At 44.5% G+C, this 21,675-nt stretch overlaps 1 protein-coding gene across 1 annotated transcript in view; it reads left to right on the top strand.

The window, feature by feature from the left end:
• The window catches only part of LOC119424903 (carnitine O-acetyltransferase), a 73,581-nt gene extending 52,195 nt beyond the window's left edge, over window positions 1–21,386 (top strand). The window contains exons 9-14 of the mRNA XM_037692414.1: window positions 2,963–3,091; window positions 3,169–3,291; window positions 18,647–18,782; window positions 18,913–18,975; window positions 20,751–20,888; window positions 20,962–21,386. Coding sequence (XP_037548342.1) covers window positions 2,963–3,091; window positions 3,169–3,291; window positions 18,647–18,782; window positions 18,913–18,975; window positions 20,751–20,888; window positions 20,962–21,177 — 805 coding nt within the window. The 3' untranslated portion in view covers window positions 21,178–21,386. The remainder of the gene's footprint in view (window positions 1–2,962; window positions 3,092–3,168; window positions 3,292–18,646; window positions 18,783–18,912; window positions 18,976–20,750; window positions 20,889–20,961) is intronic.
• The last annotated feature ends 289 nt before the right edge of the window (window positions 21,387–21,675 follow it).

Raw genomic sequence — 21,675 nt, 5'->3', positions numbered from 1 at the left:
GTAAACCATTTACCAGTGGTTTTGGCACTGTGAGCAGGTGCCAGGTCGTGCTGAAAAATGAAATCTTCATCTCCATAAAGCTTTTCAGCAGATGGAAGCATGAAGTGCTCCAAAATCTCCTGATAGCTAGCTGCATTGACCCTGCCCTTGATAAAACACAGTGGACCAACACCAGCAGCTGACATGGCACCTCAGTGACTGTGGAAACTTGACACTGGACCTCAAGCAATGTGAATTCTGTGTCTTCTCTCTTCCTCCAGACTCTGGGACCTTGATTTCCAAAGGAAATGCAAAATTTACTGTAATCAGAGAACATAACTTTGGACCACTCAGCAGCAGTCCCAGGCAAGATGCTTCTGACGCAGTCTCTTGTTCAAAAGTGGCTTGACCTGGGGAATGCGGCACCTGTAGCCCATTTCCTGCACACGCCTGTGCACAGTGGCTCTGGATGTTTCTACTCCAGACTCAGTCCACTGCTTCCGCAGGTCCCCCAAGGTCTGGAATCGGCCCTTCTCCACAATCCTCCTCAGGGTCCGGTCACCTCTTCTCGTTGTGCAGCGTTTTCTGCCACACTTTTCCCTTCCCACAGACTTCCCACTGAGGTGTCTTGATACAGCACTCTGGGAACAGCCTGTTCGTTCAGCAATTTCTTTCTGTGTCTTACCCTCTTGCTTGAGGGTGTCAATGATGGCCTTCTGGACAGCAGTCAGGTCGACAGTCTTACCCATGATTGCGGTTTTGAGTAATGAACAAGGCTGGGAGTTTTTAAAAGCCTCAGGAATTTTTTGCAGGTGTTTAGAGTTACGTCGTTGATTCAGATGAATACAGCACCTCAGACTGAGGACGTCTTTGGATGAAAGACAAAACGTTTCTAAATTTTGTTGTTGTTGTTGTTGTTGTTGTTGTTGTTGTTGTTGTTGTTGTTGTGTTTTTTTTTGTTTGTTTTTTTGAATGTCCAGAGGACCAGATTTAACTTTTTAAGATTGTTCTACCTGGATTATTGAGCATGGATCAGGAAACCCCTCAAATTGTCTTCGTGTTCAGATTTGAGTTTTAAATGAGATCCCGTCATTTCAGTGCATATTTGCCAACACAGAAAGAATTTTAAAACTTTTATTAAAACGTCTACCAGACTTGACTGCTTTGCGTCTCCAATGCCCGACCAGTTGATGCCAAGCTTACGGGCGGCATCTGTGTTTTCCTCCTTGAAAGCAGATCACTTTTAACATGAAAGTTTCATCATAAGAAATTCTCTGTGTGTTTTCCATTATTGCTGAACAAATGAACAGGTCTGTGCATGAAGCGCAAAATGCGGTAACAACACGGGAACGATCTGAATGCTTGTCTGTCTTGGGGGATGGTTTCTAGAGTTCTCGTTGGGCCTAGGACCTCATTGGTCATTCATGTTAGACTTCTGGTCACATGATGACAGAGTGGGTGGAGTTATGGTTGGGTATTTGAAACCGTAATCAAGAGCCTTTGTGCATCTGATTACCTGAGGGCATTCTCTCTGTGTCACAAACGCCTGCCCCGAAGCGTGGCCGGGTGCTGGCAGCCACGAGCACCCAGCTCTGTCAAAGGAAAATGTTGGTCAGTGGCAGGAAATTACTGAGAGACGGCAGGAAGTCTGTCAAGATGAAATAGAAAAATTTAGTTTTTGAAAATCATGAAAAATTGAAAAATATACATAAATAAGACGTTCCTGCTTATAAACCGCGGGGTACAAAGTGTGAGAAAAAAGTAGCGGCTTGTTCACCAGCAATTACATTATATTCTGTGAAACTCCGTCTGGAGGCTGATTCTTGAACTACAACAAGAAAGCTGCACACTGTCGGAGCAGGTTGGGCACAGTTCCTGACGATGAACGGTGGATGCTCGCAGCTAAATAACCGGAGTACCTTATGTACAAAATTACGATTTATCTTATATTTAATATTCAATTCTATTCAAAAATACTTTATTAATCCCAAAAGGAAATTATTTGTTGTTGTAATTCATCCTCATTTCATTAAGAGATGTTATAGATACTGATGGCTGTAGGCAGGAAGGATCTCTTGTAAAGGTCCATCCCACAGTGGATACTAAGAAACTGGCCGCAGATACCGTTAGATCCGTCCACCTAGTCTCGGCTGGCCTCTCGGTTCCCCCGGGCTGTAGGACCGCCCGAATGCTGGGCAGAACTCCTCCCAGAGCGATGACCACTCCTCCCAGCAGTCTGCCGAGCTCCTCGTCACTGCGGCCAGCCAACTGTAGGTGCCGAGGGACGATCCTGTCCTTCCGCTGTCATGAGCGGTGTTTCCTGCTAGTTCCAGGATCTCAGTAGTCAGGCACTCGAGCACAGCTGGCAGGTAGATGAGAATGCATCCACAGAACATCTTTTCAACTCATTTGAGATTGGGGGCTGTAGCGGAGATATTATTTGAGCTTTTGAGATGTTAATCAGCTGCTGTTGGTTGTAGAAAACTGCCTTGTTGCCATGGTTACGCATCATAACAAATATCTTAAACTAAAAAAGTTTCAGTAAAAATCCTTCCAGCTGCACAGCATCTGATACCAGAGGAAACAATCATCCAAAAAATGAGGAATTAAAGTTTTCAAAAGGAAAATCTCAGAATGAAAGTAACAGAGCTGCTCCAACATGCAGCCACCTTGAGAGGCGCAATTCTAGAACTCTAGAATATGTGCAGCTTAGAGACAGATGTGTTCTGTAGTCCAAGAATTATGGTAGTTTAAAGTAGCGGAATACAGTAATACCTCAAATCTGAAAATAGCAGAAAAGTACTTAGAAGCAAAAATTAGAAGAACAGTAGCTGAAAGTGTCAGAAGGTTGGCTAACAGCTAAAATTATCTAAATTAAACGGGACAACAGTTGAAATGCTGACTCAGCCTGAACACGATTGATTCTGAAGTTTTGACACACATTTTTCATCATTTTTGCTAATTTTGTTTTCTGTGTTAACAGGAGGAAGCCTGAAGCGGGTCGGCCTGAGGCGGGTCAGCCTGTAACTTTGCCTCCGCCTCGAAGACTGAACTTCAACATCTCGCCTGAAGTGCAGAAGGACATCGATGAGGCGGAACGCAGTGTGAACAGGTGAGATCAGCGGGTTTTAAAGCCTGTTGTGGATCGTCCAGACCGGCTCTGATTATCCTGTTGTTCTGCACCTTCAGACTGGCCCAGGACCTGGAGATGAAGGTCAAAGTGTTCCAACACTTTGGAAAAAACCTCCCAAAAACATTCAAAATGAGTCCTGATGCCTTTATCCAGATCGCCCTACAGCTGGCCTACTACAGGTGAGATCTTGAACCTTCCTGCTCAGAGCTTTGACCTTTTTAAAGATGGTTGCTGCTGCAGGTGAGACATACCTCTGTGCATATGTGGCCTTGGCCACATATGCACAGAAGATCGAGGGTCAATTCATCTCACAAGAGCCTCGGAGCATGTGGAGGGGCATTAAGTGCATAACAGATTATAAAGGAAGGAGCAAACAATGCCCCAAAGACCCATCTCTGCCTGATGCCCTCAACAAGTTCTATGCACGCTTTGAAGACCCGAGCAGACCACCCAGCACCAGACTCACCTCACCGCCGGATGAAGAGCATCTCAGCGTGACCTCAGCAGAAGTAAGGAGTACCTTCAGGAGGATTAATCCGCACAAAGCAACTGGCCCAGACAACATCCCCGGAAAAGTGTTGAAGGAATGTGCTGATCAGCTCTGGGAGGTGCTGGCAGACATCTTTAAGACCTCACTTACCCTGGAGACAGTTCCCACCTGCCTGAAGACTGCCACCATCATCCCAGTCCCAAAAAGCTCTACAATGACTGGTCTGAATGACTATCGGCCAGTGGCCCTCACCCCGATAGTCGCTAAATGCTTCGAAAAACTGGTCATGACTCACATCAAAACAACCATCAACATCAACGAGGACCCTCATCAGTATGCATACCGTGAGAACCGATCAACAGAGGATGCCATCTCCTCTGTGGTCCACACTGCGCTCAACCACCTGGAGCAGAAAAACTCTTACGTCCGTATACTCTTTGTGGACTTCACATCCGCCTTCAACACCATGATCCCCCAAACCCTGATGGACAAACTATCCACACTAGGACTAAGCCTCTCCATTTGCAACTGGGTACTAGACTTTTTAACAAACAGACCACAGTTAGTGAGGATCCACAACTTCTCCTCCTCCACCATAACCCTCAGCACTGGCTCTCCTCAGGGATGTGTGTTGAGCCCCCTCCTGTTTACTCTGCTCACGTATGATTGTGCAGCTACCCATCCAGGCTGTCACATTGTAAAGTTTACAGATGATACAGCGGTGGTGGGATGCATCACAAACAATGATGAGTCCAGCTACAGGCAAGAGGTGGAACACCTGGAGAGCTGGTGCAAAGAGAATAACCTTCACATCAATGTGAAGAAGACAAAGGAGATGATCGTGGACTTCAGAAGGAACAAAAACATCTACACCCCCGTGAACATAAGAGGATCTGCGGTGGAAGTGGTCTCCAGCTACAAGTACTTGGGTGTACACATGAATGACAACCTCAGCTGGAGCAACAACACCACCAGCCTAATCAAGAAAGCTCATCAGAGACTCTACTTCCTCAGACGGCTGAGGCGAGCTGGTCTGGGAAGCTCAGTCCTCACCTCCTTCTACAGGTGTGCAGTGGAGAGCATCCTGTGCTCCAGCATCAACTTGTGGCATGGAGGCTGCACAGCTGCAGAAAGAAAAGCTTTGCAGAGAGTGGTGAAGGCTGCACAGAAGTCTGTCGGAGTCAGCCTCCCCACCATCGCAGACATCTACACCTCTAGATGCAGGAAGAGGGCTACCTGCATCATGAAGGACCTCACTCACCCAGCACACACACTTTTTGCCCCACTCCCCTCAGGAAGGAGGTTGAGGAGCATTAAGTGTAGAACCACTAGACTGAGGAACAGCTTCTACTCTGAGGCTGTTAGACTCATGAATCTCTAACTAGAATAATCACTGTGAAAAACCACATCATGTTGCTGCTGATCTGTTTCAATGTTGATGTGTTCATGCGTGCTCATCCGCTCACACAGACTCATGTTCATGTTTGTTCTGATGTTCAATGTTTTTATGTTATGAGTGCTTAGTGTATATTTAGTTGATGTTTTTCTTAGTTCATGTCTTAGATGTTATTACTGTTTTTCTTGTACATTTTATTGTTGGATGTAACTGGGACCCCGTGTACATAATTTCGCTCCACCACATGTACCACATGAGGTGCGAATGACAATAAAGAAACTCTGACTCTGATACCTGTCCTGTGTTCGTTTCCTCTTTTGAACTGTTGTGTTTTAAGGAGATGGAAAGATTGTTAAGTCTAGCGTTATGTCGGGTTTTATTTCTGTTTGTTAAAAACTTTACAGAGCAGGAGTTTTTATCACTTTCTTTTTCAGGGTTAGTTGTCTGAAATCACAGCTGAGAAGATTTTCATTGTTGCTCTTCAGGACTTTCATTAATTCAGTTGAGGTGTCGTATAGAAGTTTCTGGTGTTTTTGTCAAACTAAATTAGCTGAACTCAAAGTTAAATCAGGTCCTCTGGATGTTTTCTTTTTGTTGAAACGTTTAGTCTTTCATCCAAAAGACTTCTTATAAATAGCACCTTCAGCATGGGTGGCTGTGGCTGAGTGGCTAGAGCAGTCTTCCTCCAATGCAAGAGTTGGGGGTTCGATTCCATCAGCAGTTACATACACAAGTGTCCCTGGGCAAGACACTGAACCCCTCATTGCCTCCGATGTGTGTCACATCGGTGTATGAATGTGATAAAGCTCTGATTATTCTTTGTAGAGATATAGAAGAGTACTGTATGAATGGGTAAATGAGGGCACAGATTGTAGTGTAAAGCGCTTTGAGTGTCTTGATAAGATAGAAAAGTGCTGTATAAGTACAGTCCATTTACCATTTACCATTCCATTTACATAATGGATCAACCAGTTTGACCAGGCCATGGCTGCCTCAGACGAGTCAGCGGCGGAGAGGGTGGACACCTGAAACCATCTGAGCACCATCGGACTGAAGAAGTCTTTTTGATAAAAGACAAAATGTTTCAACAAAATGAAACTGTCCATACAACCTGATTTAACTTTGTTGGATTTTCTACCTGGATTATTGAGCATGAATCAAATCAAATCAGCTGAATTTTAGTGGAAAGCAGGCAGAGTGTTGACGGTTTAAGCTGTGGAAACACATCCTGCCTCATTTAAAGACATCTGCAGACTCTGATTTAAGAATTATTTCTTAAGTGAATATAATAAAAGCTGATTCTGGTTCCAGCTGTGAGTGTGTTTGAGTAAAAATAAAGATCAGACGACGGGACTTCCGGTTTGGATAATGGTGGAGTAGGTAGTGAGCTGGAAGAGCTCTGTGGAAATCATACAAAACATTAAAAAAAAAAAACTGGTGAAAAGTATTCTGCAAGCCCTAAACACCAAACTTGCTAAAATGGGTAAGACAACGAAAAGCCCACCCAAACATTTGAAGAATCTGTTGAGAAGGAAAACCTCCAAACAACACAGGCTGGCCAAATACCTGACAGCACTACCCAACACTGGGGCCCAGCTGACACGGGCTGACATGGAGGTGATGCTACAGGGCCTGGGAAAAGGATCATTTCAAAACTACCTGTGCAATCCTTAGTGGACCAGGCATTACTCAAACAGCATGATACAACAATTCAACAACTTGAGACATCAACAAACAACATGCAAAGTAGAGTGCTGGAGCTCGAAACCACCTGTAGCATGCTGATGAAGGAAAACGAGATGCCATCCATCCATCCATCCATTTTCTTCCGCTTATCCGGGGTCGGGTCGCGGGGGTAGCAGCCTAAGTAGGGAGGCCCAGACTTCCCTCTCCCCAGCCACTTGGGCCAGCTCTTCCGGGGGAATCCCGAGGCGTTCCCAGGCCAGCCAAGAAACACAGTCCCTCCAGCGTGGCCTGGGTCTTCCTCTGGGCCTCCTTCCGGTGGGACGTGTCCGGAACACCTCACTAGGGAGGCGTCCAGAAGGCATCCTAAACAGATGCCCAAGCCACCTCAACTGGCTCCTCTCGACATGGAGAAGCAGCGGCTCTACTCTTTAAGTCCCTCCCGGATGATCGAGCTTCTCACCCTGTCTCTAAGGGAGATCCCAGACACCCTGCGGAGAAAACTCATTTTGGCCGCTTGTATCCGAGATCTCATTCTTTCGGTCACAACCCAAAGCTCGTGACCATAGATGAGGGTGGGAACGTAGATCGATGGGTAAATTGAGAGCTTCGCCTTTTGACTCGGCTCTCTCTTCACCACGACAGACCTGTACAGAGCCCGCTTCACTGCAGACGCTGCACCTATCCGCCTATCGATCTCACGCTCCATTTTTCCCTCATTCGTGAACAAGACCCCAAGATACTTGAACTCCTCCACTTGGGGTAGGACCTCCTCCCTGACCCGGAGAGGGCACTCTACCCTTTTCCGGCTCAAGACCATGGCCTTGGATTTGGAGGAACTGATCTTCATCCCGGCCGCGTCGCATTCGGCTGCGAACCGCTCCAGCGAAAGTTGTAGATCACGATCTGATGAAGCCAATAAGACCACATCATCTGCAAAAAGCAGAGACGCAATCCTAAGGCCACCAAAACGGATCCCCTCAACACCTTGGCTGCGCCTAGAAATTCTGTCCATAAAAGTTATGAACAGAATCGGTGACAAAGGGCAACCTTGGCGGAGTCCAACTCTCACTGGGAACAAGCCCGACTTACTGCTGGTGATGCGGACCAGGCTCTGACACCGGTCATACAGGGACCTAACAGCCCATATGAAAGGGCCCGGTACCCCATACTCCCAGAATACCCCCCACAGGGCCCCCCGAGGGACGCGGTCGAACACCTTCTCCAAGTCCACAAAGCACATGTAGACTGGTTGGGCAAACTCCCACGCACCCTCCAGGACCCTGCTGAGAGTGTAGAGCTGGTCCAGTGTTCCACGGCCAGGACGAAAACCGCACTGCTCCTCCTGAATCCAAGGTTCGACTATCCGACGGACCCTCCTCTCAAGAACCCCCGAATAGACCTTACCAGGGAGGCTTAAGAGCGTGATCCCCCTGTAGTTGAAACACACTCTACGGTCCCCCTTTTTGAATAGGGGGACCACCACCCCAGTCTGCCAATCCAGGGGAACTTCCCCCGATGTCCACGCAATATTGCAGAGTCGCGTAAGCCAACACAACCCTACAACATCCAAAGCCTTAAGGAACTCTGGGCGAATCTCATCCACCCCTGGGGCCCTGCCACCGAGGAGCTTTTTAACCACCTCGGTGACCTCAGCACCAGAGATTGGAGGGCCCGACCCAGAGTCCCCAGGCTCTGCTTCCTCAGTGAAAGACGTGCCGGTGGGATTGAGGAGGTCTTCAAAGTATTCCGCCCACCGACCCACAACATCCCGAGTTGAGGTCAGCAGCACACCACTCCCACTATAAACAGTGTTGGTGGCGTACCACTTTCCCCCCCTGAGATGCCAGATGGTGGACCAGAATCGTCTCGAAGCCGTGCGGAAGTCGTTCTCCATGGCCTCTCCGAACTCCTCCCATGCCCGAGTTTTTGCCTCAGCAACCACCCGAGCCGCATGTCGCTTGGACTACCGGTACCCATCAGCTGCTTCCGGGGTCCCACTGGCCAAAAAGGCCCGATAGGACTCCTTCTTCAGCCTGACAGCATCCCTAACCGACAGTGTCCACCATCGGGTTCGAGGGTCGCCGCCGCGACAGGCACTGACAACCTTGCGGCCGCAGCTCTGGTAAGCCGCCTCGACAATAGAGGCATGAAACATGGTCCACTCAGACTCAATGTCCCCCACCTCCCTCGGAACATGTTCAAAGTTCTCCCGGAGGTGGGAGTTGAAACTCCGTCTCACAGGAGACTCTGCCAGACGTTCCCAGCAAACCTTCACAATACGTTTGGGTCTGCCAGGTCTGACCGGCATCCTCCCCCACCATCGGAGCCAACTCACCACAGCTCCGCCCCTCTCTTCACACAAGTGTCCAAGACATGTGGCCGCAGATCAGATTAGACGATGACAAAGTCGATCATCGAACTGCGACCTAGGGTGTCCTGGTGCCAAGAGCACATATGGACACCCTTATGCTTGAACAATGTGTTCGTTATTGACAATCCATGACGAGCACAGAAGTCCAACAACAGAACACCACTCTGGTTCAGATCGGGGGGGCGTTCCTCCCAACCACACCCCTCCAGGTCTCACTGTCATTGCCCACATGAGCATTGAAGTCCCCCAGCAGAACAAGGGAGTCCCCAGAAGGTGCACTTTCCAGTACCCCCTCCAAGGACTCCAGAAAGGGTGGATAATCTGAACTGCCGTTTGGTGCATAAGCACAAACGACAGTCAGAACCCGTCCCCCCACACGTAGGCGGAGGGAGGCCACCCTCTCATTCACTGGGGTGAACCCCAATACACAGGCACCAAGTTGGGGGGCAATAAGTACGCCCACGCCTGCTCGGCGCCTCTCACCAGGGGCAACTCCAGAGTGGAAGAGTGTCCAGCCCCTCTCAAGGAAACTGGTTCCAGAGCCCGAGCCATGCGTAGAGGTGAGTTCGACTATTTCTAGCCGGAACCTCTCAGCCTCACACATCAGCTCAGGCTCCTTCCCCACCAGTGAGGTGACATTCCACGTCCCAATAGCCAGCTTCTGTAGCCGAGGATCAGACCGCCAGGGTCCCCGCCCTCGGCCACCACCCATCCCACATTGCACCCGGCCCCTTTGGCCCCTCCCACAGGTGGTGAGCCCATGGGAAGGGGGACCCACGTCTCCTCTTCGGGCTGTGCCTGGCCAAGCTCCATGGGTAAAAGCCTGGCCACCAGGCGCTCGCCCGCGTGCCCCACTTCCAGGCCTGGCTCCAGAGTGGGGCCCCGGTGACCCACGTCTGGGCAAGGGAACACTAGGTCCATTTATTTGTGTCATCATCGGGGTCTTTGGGCTGCACTTTGTCTGGTCCCTCACCTAGGACCTGTCTGCCATGGGTGACCCTACTAGGGGCATAAAGCCCCTGACAGCATAGCTCCTAGGATCATTGGGACACTCAAACCCTTCCACCACGGTAAGGTGGCAGCCCGGGGGGGGGGGGGGGGGGAACGAGATGCTAAGGCTTAAAACTGATGACCTGGAAAACAGGTCCAGGCGCACCAACCTTCGTGTCATAGGCTTACCAGAGAAAGTTGAGGGTCCTCGCCCCTCTGTCTTTATCACAGAATGTCTGACAAAAATCTTTGGACCAGAGGCACACCGCTAGCAGTCGACAGAGCTCATCGCATCGGTGTCCCCAGCCGGAACCGGGAGGCTCCGCATCCATTCATTGCGAAAATCCATCACTACCAAAATAAAGAGCTAATCCTCAAACTCGCACGGGAAAAGGGTTGTCTCATGTACCGCGGTACAGAAATCCACATCTTCCCAGACTACAGTCCCAAGGTCTCCAAGAAAAGAGCTGCGTTCTCTGAAATCAAGTCCCAGCTTAGGAGCGCTGGATTCCATTACAGGATGATTTTCCCCACTAAGCTACAGGTCAGAGACAAAACTGGGCAAAAACTTAACTTTCTCACTCTGGAAGATGCAAGAGCCTTTCTGATGAACATGGACAAAAAGACAACCATTTGTCTTCATCCTCCTGCTTATGCCTGCTTGTGGTTTAATAAACGGAAAACGAAAAAACAAGTGTGTTTTTGTTTTTTAATTTTTTGTTTCAAACGGAAAAACAAACTGCCTGAATGTACACGGACCCAATCTTGATACACAAGGATATACCCTTTCAGTCAGAGGAGGTGATTTCTGATTAAGCAGGGCGTTTTGTTATGATACACGGTCACCTTTTTTTACTCCAGTTATTATGATGTCCTTCCGTATATGCCCCAAACTGGGATGATAGTGACTTTTTTTCTATTTTTTTTTTTTTTTTGCTAAATTACCTAGCCAACACTCACACAATAAAATAGGGGCAATTTTAACTGTGTTCTCTGTTCTACTCTGGACAGATCATCCAATAAATCACAGCCTCTTTCCAAATCTGCTAAAGTCATTAATGACTTTTTAAGTAGCGCTGGTTTATCTGATATTTGGACATTTGATAGTCCCAATAAGAAGGTGTTCTCTTTTTTTCTCCTGTGTTCCTCACACATACACTCATATTGATTTCTTGATGGACAACAAATTGTTGGAAAATGTTAATTCATGCACATACCACAATATATCCCTGTCAGACCATGCAGCTGTATCTTTTAGTTTGCAATTACTTGACTGTCCTAAGCCGAGACACAACTGGAGATTGAACTCAATCCTTTTTGCAAAAGAGGACTTCACGAAATTCATAACTTCTGAAATAATTTTTTTTCTTGACACAAATCAGTCTTCTGGAATTAGTCATGCAACACTATGGGAAACCCTCAAGTCCTATCTGCATGGGCAAATAATTGCTTGCTCCTCCAAGATGAACAAGGTTAGTAATTCTAAGTTAAATGATTTATTATGATCAATTGAGGAAATAGACCGACAATATTCAGTCTCATCATTACCCTCCATTTTCAAAGAAAAACTGCAATTACAAATGGACTATGACTTATTATCTACAGACAGGGCCATACAATTAGTATTAAAAGCCTGCCACAATATTTATGAGTATGGGGATAAAGCTAACAGACTACTAGCCCATCAAATTTGTAGAGCCTCTGCGTCTCATCTTATTAAGATACAAGACTCAACAGGCAACACTATGATAGGTCATAAAGAGATGAACAACATTTTTAAACAATTTTACACTAACTTATATACATCTGAAGGTCATAATGAACTCCCCCAAATTGATAGTTTTTTGTTAACAAATTAGTATTTCCCACGGGTAGCACGGTGGCGCAACTGGTAGAGCTGCTGCCTCTCAGCGTTCAGGTCCTCGGTTCAAATCTCAGTCCGGGGGCCTTTCTGGGTGGAGTTTGCATGTTCTCTCCGTGCATGCGTGGGTTTTCTCCGGGTACTCCGGTTTCCTCCCACAGACCAAAAATGTGCATGTTAGGCTGATTGGTAACTCTAAATTGTCCCTAGGTGTGAGTGAGAGAGTGAATGGTTGTTTGTCTCTATGTGTCCCTGTGATGGACTTGCGACTTGTCCAGGGTGTACCCCGCCCCTCGCACAGTGATTGCTGGACATGGGCACCAGCAACCCCCGTGACCCAAAATGGAAGAAGCAGGTAAAAGTTAATGAATGGATGGATAGTATTTCCCACTCTTCCACCTGAAGTTCACTAAGCACTTGATGCTGAAATTTCCATAACAGAAATACGTGAGGCCATCATTGAGGACAGGAAAAACACCTGGCCCTGATGGTTATTGCACTGAGCTTTATAAGAAATTTGCTAATGAACTTTCACCTCTGTTGCAAAAGAGCTATAATGAATCATTGATTTTTTGGTAGCCTCCCACCAACACTATGTCAAGCTGCAATAACAGTCTTGTTGAAAAAAGATAAAAATCCACTGCATTGTAGCTCATATCGTCCGATTTCACTGCTCAATGTGAACTACAAAATTTTAGCTAAAATCTTGACAACTCGACTCGAGTAGATTTTATCACAAATAAAATCTGCTGTCCAGACAGGCTTTATCAAAGGGAGGCACTCTAGGGCTAATGTCAGAAGATTGCTTAATGTTATCCATACACCGGGTTGAGTGGGAGTTTCTGTTTGCTACATTTAAATGGTAAATGGTAAATGGACTGTACTTATATAGCGCCTTTCTATCTGATCAAGATACTCAAAGCGCTTTACATGACAATCTGTGTCCTCATTTACCCATTCATACAGCACTCTACTAGATCTCTACAAAGCTAATTGAACAAATCATTCTAAAGAGACTAATCAGAGCTGTATCACATTCATACACCTATGGGATACACATCGGAGGCAATGTGGGGTTCAGTGTCTGGCCCAGGGACACTTCGGCATGTGACTGCTGGTGGATTCGAACCCCCAACTCTTGCATTGGAGGACGACTGCTCTAACCACTCAGCCACAGCCGCCACTTAAGAAATTTGGTTTTCAAGATGTTTTTATTTCCTGGATAAAGCTACTGTATGCCAATCTGGTTGCAATAGTCATAACTAATGGACAGCAGTCTGAATATTTCCCACTCATTAGAGGCACTTGCCAAGGCTGCCCTTTGTCGCCCCTCCTGTTCGCTCTGGTTATAGAGCCCTTGGCCATCGCTTTAAGGCAGTCTGCAGACTTCCATGGAATTAAAAGTGGGGGAATATGTCATAAACTTTACATGCAGATGATTTACTACTTTGTGTCTGAGCCACAATCTTCTAGTCCTCACATTGTGGATTATTTGGACCAGTTCAGAAGAATATCAGGGTATAAGGTCAATATAGGTAAAAGCATAATACAGACTCTTTCCAAAAAAATTATAATATTGTGGAAAAGTTGTTTAGCTTCCATAATTCCATTCAAAAAGTTAATCTTTATTAGGTGATAGATTCAGGGCCCACAATTTAAACGATTTTAAGTATTTTTGTTTATTTCTACATAATTTGGGCTTCCAGTTTATGAAACCCATGAAAACAGGATTTCAAAAAATATGAATACTGTTAAGACATCAGCCCTCACTACTCAGTTTTTGCAGAATAAAAGAAAGAAATTAGGATCACAACAAATCGATCAGTCTTCAATACTTGGTTGGGAATCCCTTTCCCTTTGGGAATTCACTGCCTCGATGCGACGTGGCATTGAGGCAATCGGCCTGTGGCATTGCCTGGGAGTTATGGAAGCCCAGATTTCCTTGATGCTTGCTGTCAGCTCTTCTTTGTTATTGGGTCTGGTGCCCCTCATTTTTCTCTTGAAAACACCCCATATAGATTCTCAATGGGGTTTAGGTCCGGCGAGTTGGCTGGCCAGTCAAGCACTGTGGCATGGGCATCAAACCAGATTATGGTGCTTCTGGTGGCATGGGCAGGGGTCAGGTCCTGCTGGAAGATGAAATCTGCATCTCCATACAGATCCTCAGCAGAAGGAATTATGAAGTCTTCTAAAACATTCTGGTAGACCTGACTGAAAAATGTTGGATTGTATACCTGGATTGTTGAGCATGGACTTTGTTGTTTTCAACCAGTTTGACATGACTGTCAACAAGGAAGAGGGCCGGCAATGGAGGAGGGGGCGTGACAAAGAGACCATCGTAGCACCAACATAACTGGTTTGTTCCACTTTGGAGTAAGCTGTTGGGGGAAGAATCAGTTTTGTGTTGTGTGTTTCCTTGACTGATGAAGCTTTCCGGATCCAAGGCGAAACATTTCAGCACAACAACAAAAAAAGAAACTCCAGATGACCTGACTGAAAAATGTTGGATTCTGGTAGACTGTTGCAGTGACATTAGATTTAAGAAAGCAAAGTTTACCAACACCTGCACCGGACATTGCACCTCATGACTGACTGTGGATATTTCACACTGGACCTCAAGCAGTATGGGTTCTGTTCCTCACCCTTCTTCCTCCAAACCCTTGGACCTTGATTTCTGAATGAAAGGCACACTTTACTTTCATCGGAAAAGAGGACAGAGGAACCCGAGAGTTGTAGCCCATCTCCCAGATGCGTCTGAATGTGGTGGTTTTTGAAGCTGCGACTCCCGCCTCATTCCACTCTTTCTGGATCTCTGCCAGATTCTGGAATCTTCTCTGTTTGATAATCCGCTGAAGCCAACAGTCATCTCTTTTGCTGGTGCATCTTCTCCTGCCACATTTTGCCCTTCCACTAGACTTTCCATTGATATGCTTAGACACAGCACTCTGTGAACAGCTAGCCTCCTTAGCTATGAACTTTTGTGGCTTACCCATCCTATGGAGGGTATCAATGATGGTCTTCTGGCCAGTTGTTATGTCTGCAGTCTTCCCCATATTGTACCAAACTGAGACAATTGAACCAAACTGAAGCAATTTAATGATGCCTGGGGAAACCTGTGCAGGTGCTTTGAGTTTAGTAGATGATTACTGTGTCACACTCTGTTTAAAATATTCATGCCCTGCAACATTTGGGCTGATTTCTCCACAGTATTCTAATTTTTTGAAATCCTGTTTTCATGGGTTTCATGAGCTGGAAGCCCAAATTATGTACAAATAAACAAATAAATATTTGAAATTGTTTAAATTGTGGGCCCTGAATCTATCATCTATTAAATATTAACTTTTTGGATGGAATTATGGAAGTTAAATGTTTCCATGATATTCTAATTTTTTGCAAAGGGTCTGAATTTCCTTTGAGACAAAAAAATAGCTCACCTTTTATGTATACTTTTTCCACTTAAAATAGCCAAAGCCTCCTTTAAATACCTTGGGGTAGAAGTGACACGCAGCTTGCCTTCACTCTTTACAAAAAAATTTAAAGTTCTACTAGAAAATTTTACGAAAGATCTAGGTCGGTGGAAAGATTTTCCTTTATCCATAGCTGGCAAGGTCAATGTGGTTAAAATTAATGTGTTGCCTACATTTTTGTATCTTTTCCAGAACATTCCTATTTTTATTCGGAAATCCTTCTTTAAATCACTTGATAAACTTATAATCTTGTTTATTACGAAAGGTAGTTTTCATAAAATAAAGAAAGCAGCTCTCAAAGACCTAAAAATACTGCTGGACTTGCACTTCCCAACTTTATTATTATTGGGCCTGTAACATACAAAAAAATACTTCACTGTGTCCATTTTGATTCTGGTGCTGTAAACTATGATGATGTGTGGGTGTCAGTAGAATATGCCACTAACCACACACACCTAGGCTCAATAGTAACTGCTATAAGTTCTTTGGCGGTACAATCACTAAACCTAATTGTGGGTGAAACAATTCAAATCTGGAGGCAGTTCAGAAGACACTTTGGCTTAAATATGACCTCGGTCTATGCTCCTATTTGGGGAAATCATAACTTTCCCTCTGCCCTGTTGGATTCTACATTTTCCTCTTGGAATGAGAAGACATTAAATTTGTTTATAATTTGTTCTCTGAAGACCATTTCATCTCTTTTCCCAAATTAAGCCAAGTATTTGATCTACCAAAGTCGAATTATTTTAGATATTTACAAATCCAAAACTTTGTTCAGAAAATCTTTTAACTCCTTTCCAAACTGTCCAATGACTATGTAGTGGACAACAAAGTCCATGCTCAATCATCCAGGTACCAAATCCAATAATTCTCAATCGGGTTGTCTGGACAGTTTCTTTTTATAGAGATGCTTCACCCTCTATTCAGAGGGCTTCATCAGTCAGAGGAGTTCCAGTAAACTATCCTGATGCATGCTCAATAATTCCGGTAGAAAAATCCAAAAAAGTTCATTCTGGTCCTCTGGACATTCAAAAGAAAAAAAAACAAAACAAAGCAAAACAATGTAGAAACGTTTCGTCTCTCATCCGAAAGACTTCCTCAGTCTGAGATGCTTGTCAAGTGGTTTCCCCCCACTTGAAAGGGTAACTTGCTTCAGAAGATTTTGGACTGGACTTCACTCAATGACCAATAATCAATTCTTTCTTTTCTCTCTTGAATTTTGAAAGTTGCAAGGTCAAAACAGGTGAAAAACCTAAGAACACAAACAAGAACATGTTCAAGAAAATGTAACCCAATAGGCCAAGATCAATTAACGTAACCCCAAAATTAAATCATTTTAAACAACTAGAATTTAACCTTTAAATGAAGTACCTTTAAATTAAGTGCAACAAATCCACATATGACACCCAAATTCAATCCAACATATTTTAAATATTCTTCAGTGATCATTTTAGCCATGCACTTTGGCAGCTCTAAACTCCCTTCAGTGCACAAAAGCACATTTAACTAATTACTTTTAGCTTCCACACCTTTTAAAAATACACATTTTAACTGTACTTTAAACATATAGTACTTGCAACTTGTATTTTAAATCACAAGACTTTTAACAATTTATATTTTTAACCTAAGTGTAATCATTTGTCTTGACATGATAGACCACAGTTCCAAAGACAATATAATTGAAAGCTCACCGGCTCCTCCTTCCTTTTTTTTCTTGAACCAAACCTTAGTCCTGCAGTATCTTTTCCCCAAGGTAAAATTCTTCCAGCATTTCTCTCCCTCATTATTTGCCTCTTGCTGCTCTGTGAGTGAACACCTTCAAACTCTTGATCATCACATCATCTACACCTGGAGCAAAACAGTCTGCTGCCTCCTAGCTGGGAGACATCTCAAACCAACATTCAGTCAGAGGGGGCGGGGCCTGGAGCTCAGCTCAACAGTTCTGTATTCAGCTCAGTCTCTTAAATAGCATCTTCTCAGAGTGGATCAACCAGTTTGCTGCTGACAACCAAAACCAGCTACTCACATGGTCAAGAAGGACCATCAGCCTAACAATGGATCATTAGAACACTGATGGCTGTTTACTATTCACAGGGGGTTGAGTCATATTGGCAATAACAGCATTGTAAGAGCTGTACAATGCGGATACATACCTCTACAATATGTGCACGCCATTGTCTGATACAGCTGAAAGTGGTTTTAAGAGCTCACCTCGCCAATGCAAGATTAGCTGATATATATCCTGATGCAGACTCTTCTTGCCCTCATTGTAAAGGCAGCCTGGCAGATCATCTGCATATGTTTTGGTCTTGTCCTGCCCTTTCTACCTTTTGGTCTGATATCTTTGATGCATATTCCAAAATCTTTGAGAAAACCATTACACCTAACCTCTATGTGCTATATTTGGAATTACTCCGGCGACCTACTCTGTATCAAACCAAGCAAGATCAGTGATTGCATTTACTTCCCTTATAACGAGAAGAGCCATCTTACTATGCTGGAAGCAACAATCCCCACCCAGTTTTACCAAATGGATAATGGACAGCACGTATTTTCTGAAATTAAAAAAGATTAGATATACACTAAAAGGAGCCACACAACAATTCTCAGTGACCTGGAGCTCATTTCTGAATTATTTTAGGACACGTCATATACCCCTTGATGAGAGAAGCAATGAGGAAGAATAGTGGGGTTTTTTTTTCCTCTTTTATTTAATTTTAAATTACTTTTTTTAAATTGTTATATATTTTAGTTTTACTTATTTATTTCTATTCGTCTTGTATATGTTTTTTGTTCTGTTCTTATGCATTGTCATATTACTCTTTAATGACATCTAGTTAAAAATTTGAGTTGAAATGTTGTCATATTGAATATACTCAGAATGGTGTGTGTGTGGGGGGGGGGGGGGTTGGGTGGGAATTACATCTTTGTATAAACATTGTCTCAAGATAATTATTATACACTTAAGATGCATGTAAAAATGAATGTTATAATGTATATAACTTTTTGGTGTCCTGTTATGTAATCTGTTGCTATGTGCTTGTTCTGTTTGTCCCTGTACAGCACTTTGGTGTGCTTTGTCACTGTTTAAAGTGCTTTATAAATAAATTGGTATGGTATGGTATAATAAATTAAATAAAGATCACACTTGTTCGGTTTGTCTCCACCTGCTGCTTGGAGGAAGAACTGCAGGAGCTGGTTTGCTAAACATCACCTGTAACTTTTATCAGAAGGTGTATGCGGGATCCTCCCCTTACAGTCTTGTGTCTGCAGGAAGTACCAGCGCTGCTGCGCCACGTATGAGAGCGCCTCCCTGCGGATGTACAGGCTGGGTCGTACGGACACGATCCGCTCGGCCTCGAACGCCTCGGCTGCCTTCGTGAAGGCCTTCGACGATCCGAATAAACAGGTCCGCCACGATTTTACCTCCAAACTGAACAGATCCCATCTCTGGTCACATCTGAAACGATGCTGTAAAACATCTTAACTTGATCTTGGATTTATGTTGATGATGGTCAGTTTGTTTGCGTCCTGTGCAGAACTCGGAGAAGGTGGATTTAATGGAGAAAGCTGTGAAGGCTCACCGATGGTACACCAACATAGTGAGTGTCCTCAGCTCCACACATTTCATCTTCCCTCATTTTTAACTAATCCAGCAGGTAAAACCACAAAAACTGAAACGCTTAACAGGGACTGGCTGTTTTTATGGAATAAAAACATATTTATTTCATGCTTCTCTGCTGCTGAGCTCAGTTCATTCCCCCAAACCACAGCTTCGAGCCTGTAAAGTGAAGGAATGTGGCCGTCTTAACTTTTTGTACTTTTTATGTATCAAATTAAAAACTGCTTTTATATCTGTGTTTTGTTAATTTTCACAAGATAAACCTTGTAAAAATCATAAATGGTAAAATTTGTTTTCTCAATCAGACACTCTGTGGCAAATGATGAACAATATTTGACAATTGGATTATTTTCTAAAGGTCCATAAACTGAAACGATGTAGAACAAAGTATTTCCATCTTCATTTGGAACACAAAGCAGTCCTAAACTTGCTCTTTAGGCTATTTGATGACATTTTAATGATGGGATTCAATGCCATGCCCCTTTTTGGGAGTGTTTCTTTCCCCCCCCCCCCCCCCCCATTTTTATGAATAAACACCCTGCCCCTCTTTGAATTGGTGTACAAAGCCAAGCCTGGCTCTTTTAAGAAAACAATACTCCACCCCTTTTAGGAGTCAATGTCCCACCCCTTATTCATGTTGCACGTAAACGCCCGCCCTTTTTTAAGTTAATGGCTTGCACCATTTAGAAAACTGCTCTGCCCCTTTTTGGTGTATCACTTCACCTGCCTCTCTTCTTACCCTGATGCACCCATCACTCTGGAACAGGGTCTATCTGGACTCGTCAGACCACATGACCTTCTTCTGTTGCTCCAGAGTCCAATCTTTATGCTCCTTAGCAAAAGCCTTTTTTTTTCCGGTTATCCTCACTGATTAGTGGTTTTCTTAAGGCTACACAGCTGTTCAGTCCCAATCTCTTGAGTTCCCTGTGCATGACATTGTGCATGTGGAAATGCTCTTATTTTCACTATTAAACATAGCCCTGAGTGTTTTTCTTCCATTTGATTTCACCAAATGTTTAAGTTATCGCTGATCACAATCATTCAGGATTTTTATCGGCCACATTTCTTCCTCGAAGACAATGGGTCTCCACTATCCTTCCAGTTTTTAATAATGCGTTGGAAAGTTCTTATCCCAATTTTAGTAGTTTCTGCAATTTCGTTAGATGTTTTCTCTTCTTGATGCATGCCAATGATTTGACCCTTCTCAAACAGACTGACATCTTTTCCACGACCACGCCATGTGTCTTTCGACATGGTTGTTTAAGAAATGAGAAGCAACTCATTGCACCAGATGGGGTTAAATAACTTGTTCCCAGCTTAAAGATAATCGCCCATGCAGTAATTATCCCATAGGAGGCTCGTACCCATTTGATTAGTTAAGTCCAGGTGGCAACTTTTTTTTGGCCAGGCAGTGTATAAACATTACTGTTAAAATACAACACTGAACATTAAGTCATAAAGTTGGAAATATGATCAAGTTGTCAGTGATAGTTTTACTCTGGTGTTTACCCAAAAGGGGGCAGAGCCTCCAAAAAACAAGGAAATAGTGTTTTTGTAGGTCAACGTTCTGACTTATTGAGGGGGTTGCCTTAAACCTGAACATACCTTCAGTGATCTATAGATGAATGAATTCACCAGTCAGAATTACAGAACCTTATAAAATGTATTTTTGTCTGAAGAACCTAAATCAGGAAGTTCTGACTGAGATCGTTTGATCCTATGATTTATTGATCAGGGGTTGTGTTGCTGCTGCAGGCCATCAGTGGGCAGGCCATCGACCGACACCTGCTGGGTCTGAAGATGCAGGCCATGGAGGAGAAACTTTCTGTACCTGCCCTTTTCAGAGACCCCACCTACTCCAAGGCGTTACACTATCACCTGTCTACAAGTCAGGTATGGCAGGTAGGAAGAGAGGAGCTGCTAGGAATCTGCCACAATAAACTAAATTTCTCTGTCCTCCTCTAAGGTCCCGTCTAAGACGGACTGCGTGATGTGTTTCGGCCCGGTGGTACCGGACGGGTACGGCGTGTGCTACAACCCCATGGAGGATCACATCAACTTTGCTGTGTCATCATTCAGCATGTGTTCAGAAACAAATGCCGTTGACCTGGCTCAGGCAGTGGAGGATGCCCTTCTGGACATGAGGAGAGTTCTGGAACAAAGTCCCAAGTCCAAACTGTGAAGCTCCTCAAACAGAACCGCACCTTCTGGAAGATCCGATAATGTGTCAGTTTTTGGTCCTGGAGCGAGAGCACGGGTCACGAGGGTCACGTTGCACTTTACGACTCAACAGCTCCACAATCATCTTCAGTGACATTAGATTAGTTAAAATATCCGGTATTCACCAGTCGTTTGTTTCAGTCGGTCCTAATAAATTTCTCTGTTCCTAAAGTGTAAAGGTTCTGACCGATCTAATACCAGCAGAATCTTGGATTTAGAAACTTTCTAACATCTGATATTTTTAAATGTTTGTAAAATCTATCTTTTTTTTTTTTTTTTTTTTAAATATAAGAATTTATAACAACATTTTTTTGTCTTTCATGTTGCCTTTTCAAAAATGTGAAAATCAGCTGCTGGATTCTATACCTGGATTTCTGAGCATAGGCTTTGGTGTGGCAGCACGGTGGCGCGACTGGTAGAGCTGCTGCCTCTCAGCGAGAAGGTTGCCGGTTCAAATCCT

This window comes from Nematolebias whitei, chromosome 18 (assembly GCF_014905685.2).
Source record: "Nematolebias whitei isolate Nwh7 chromosome 18, NemWhi1, whole genome shotgun sequence".
Classification (NCBI taxonomy): domain Eukaryota; kingdom Metazoa; phylum Chordata; class Actinopteri; order Cyprinodontiformes; family Rivulidae; genus Nematolebias; species Nematolebias whitei.
This window is presented reverse-complemented; position numbering and strand designations above follow the sequence as displayed.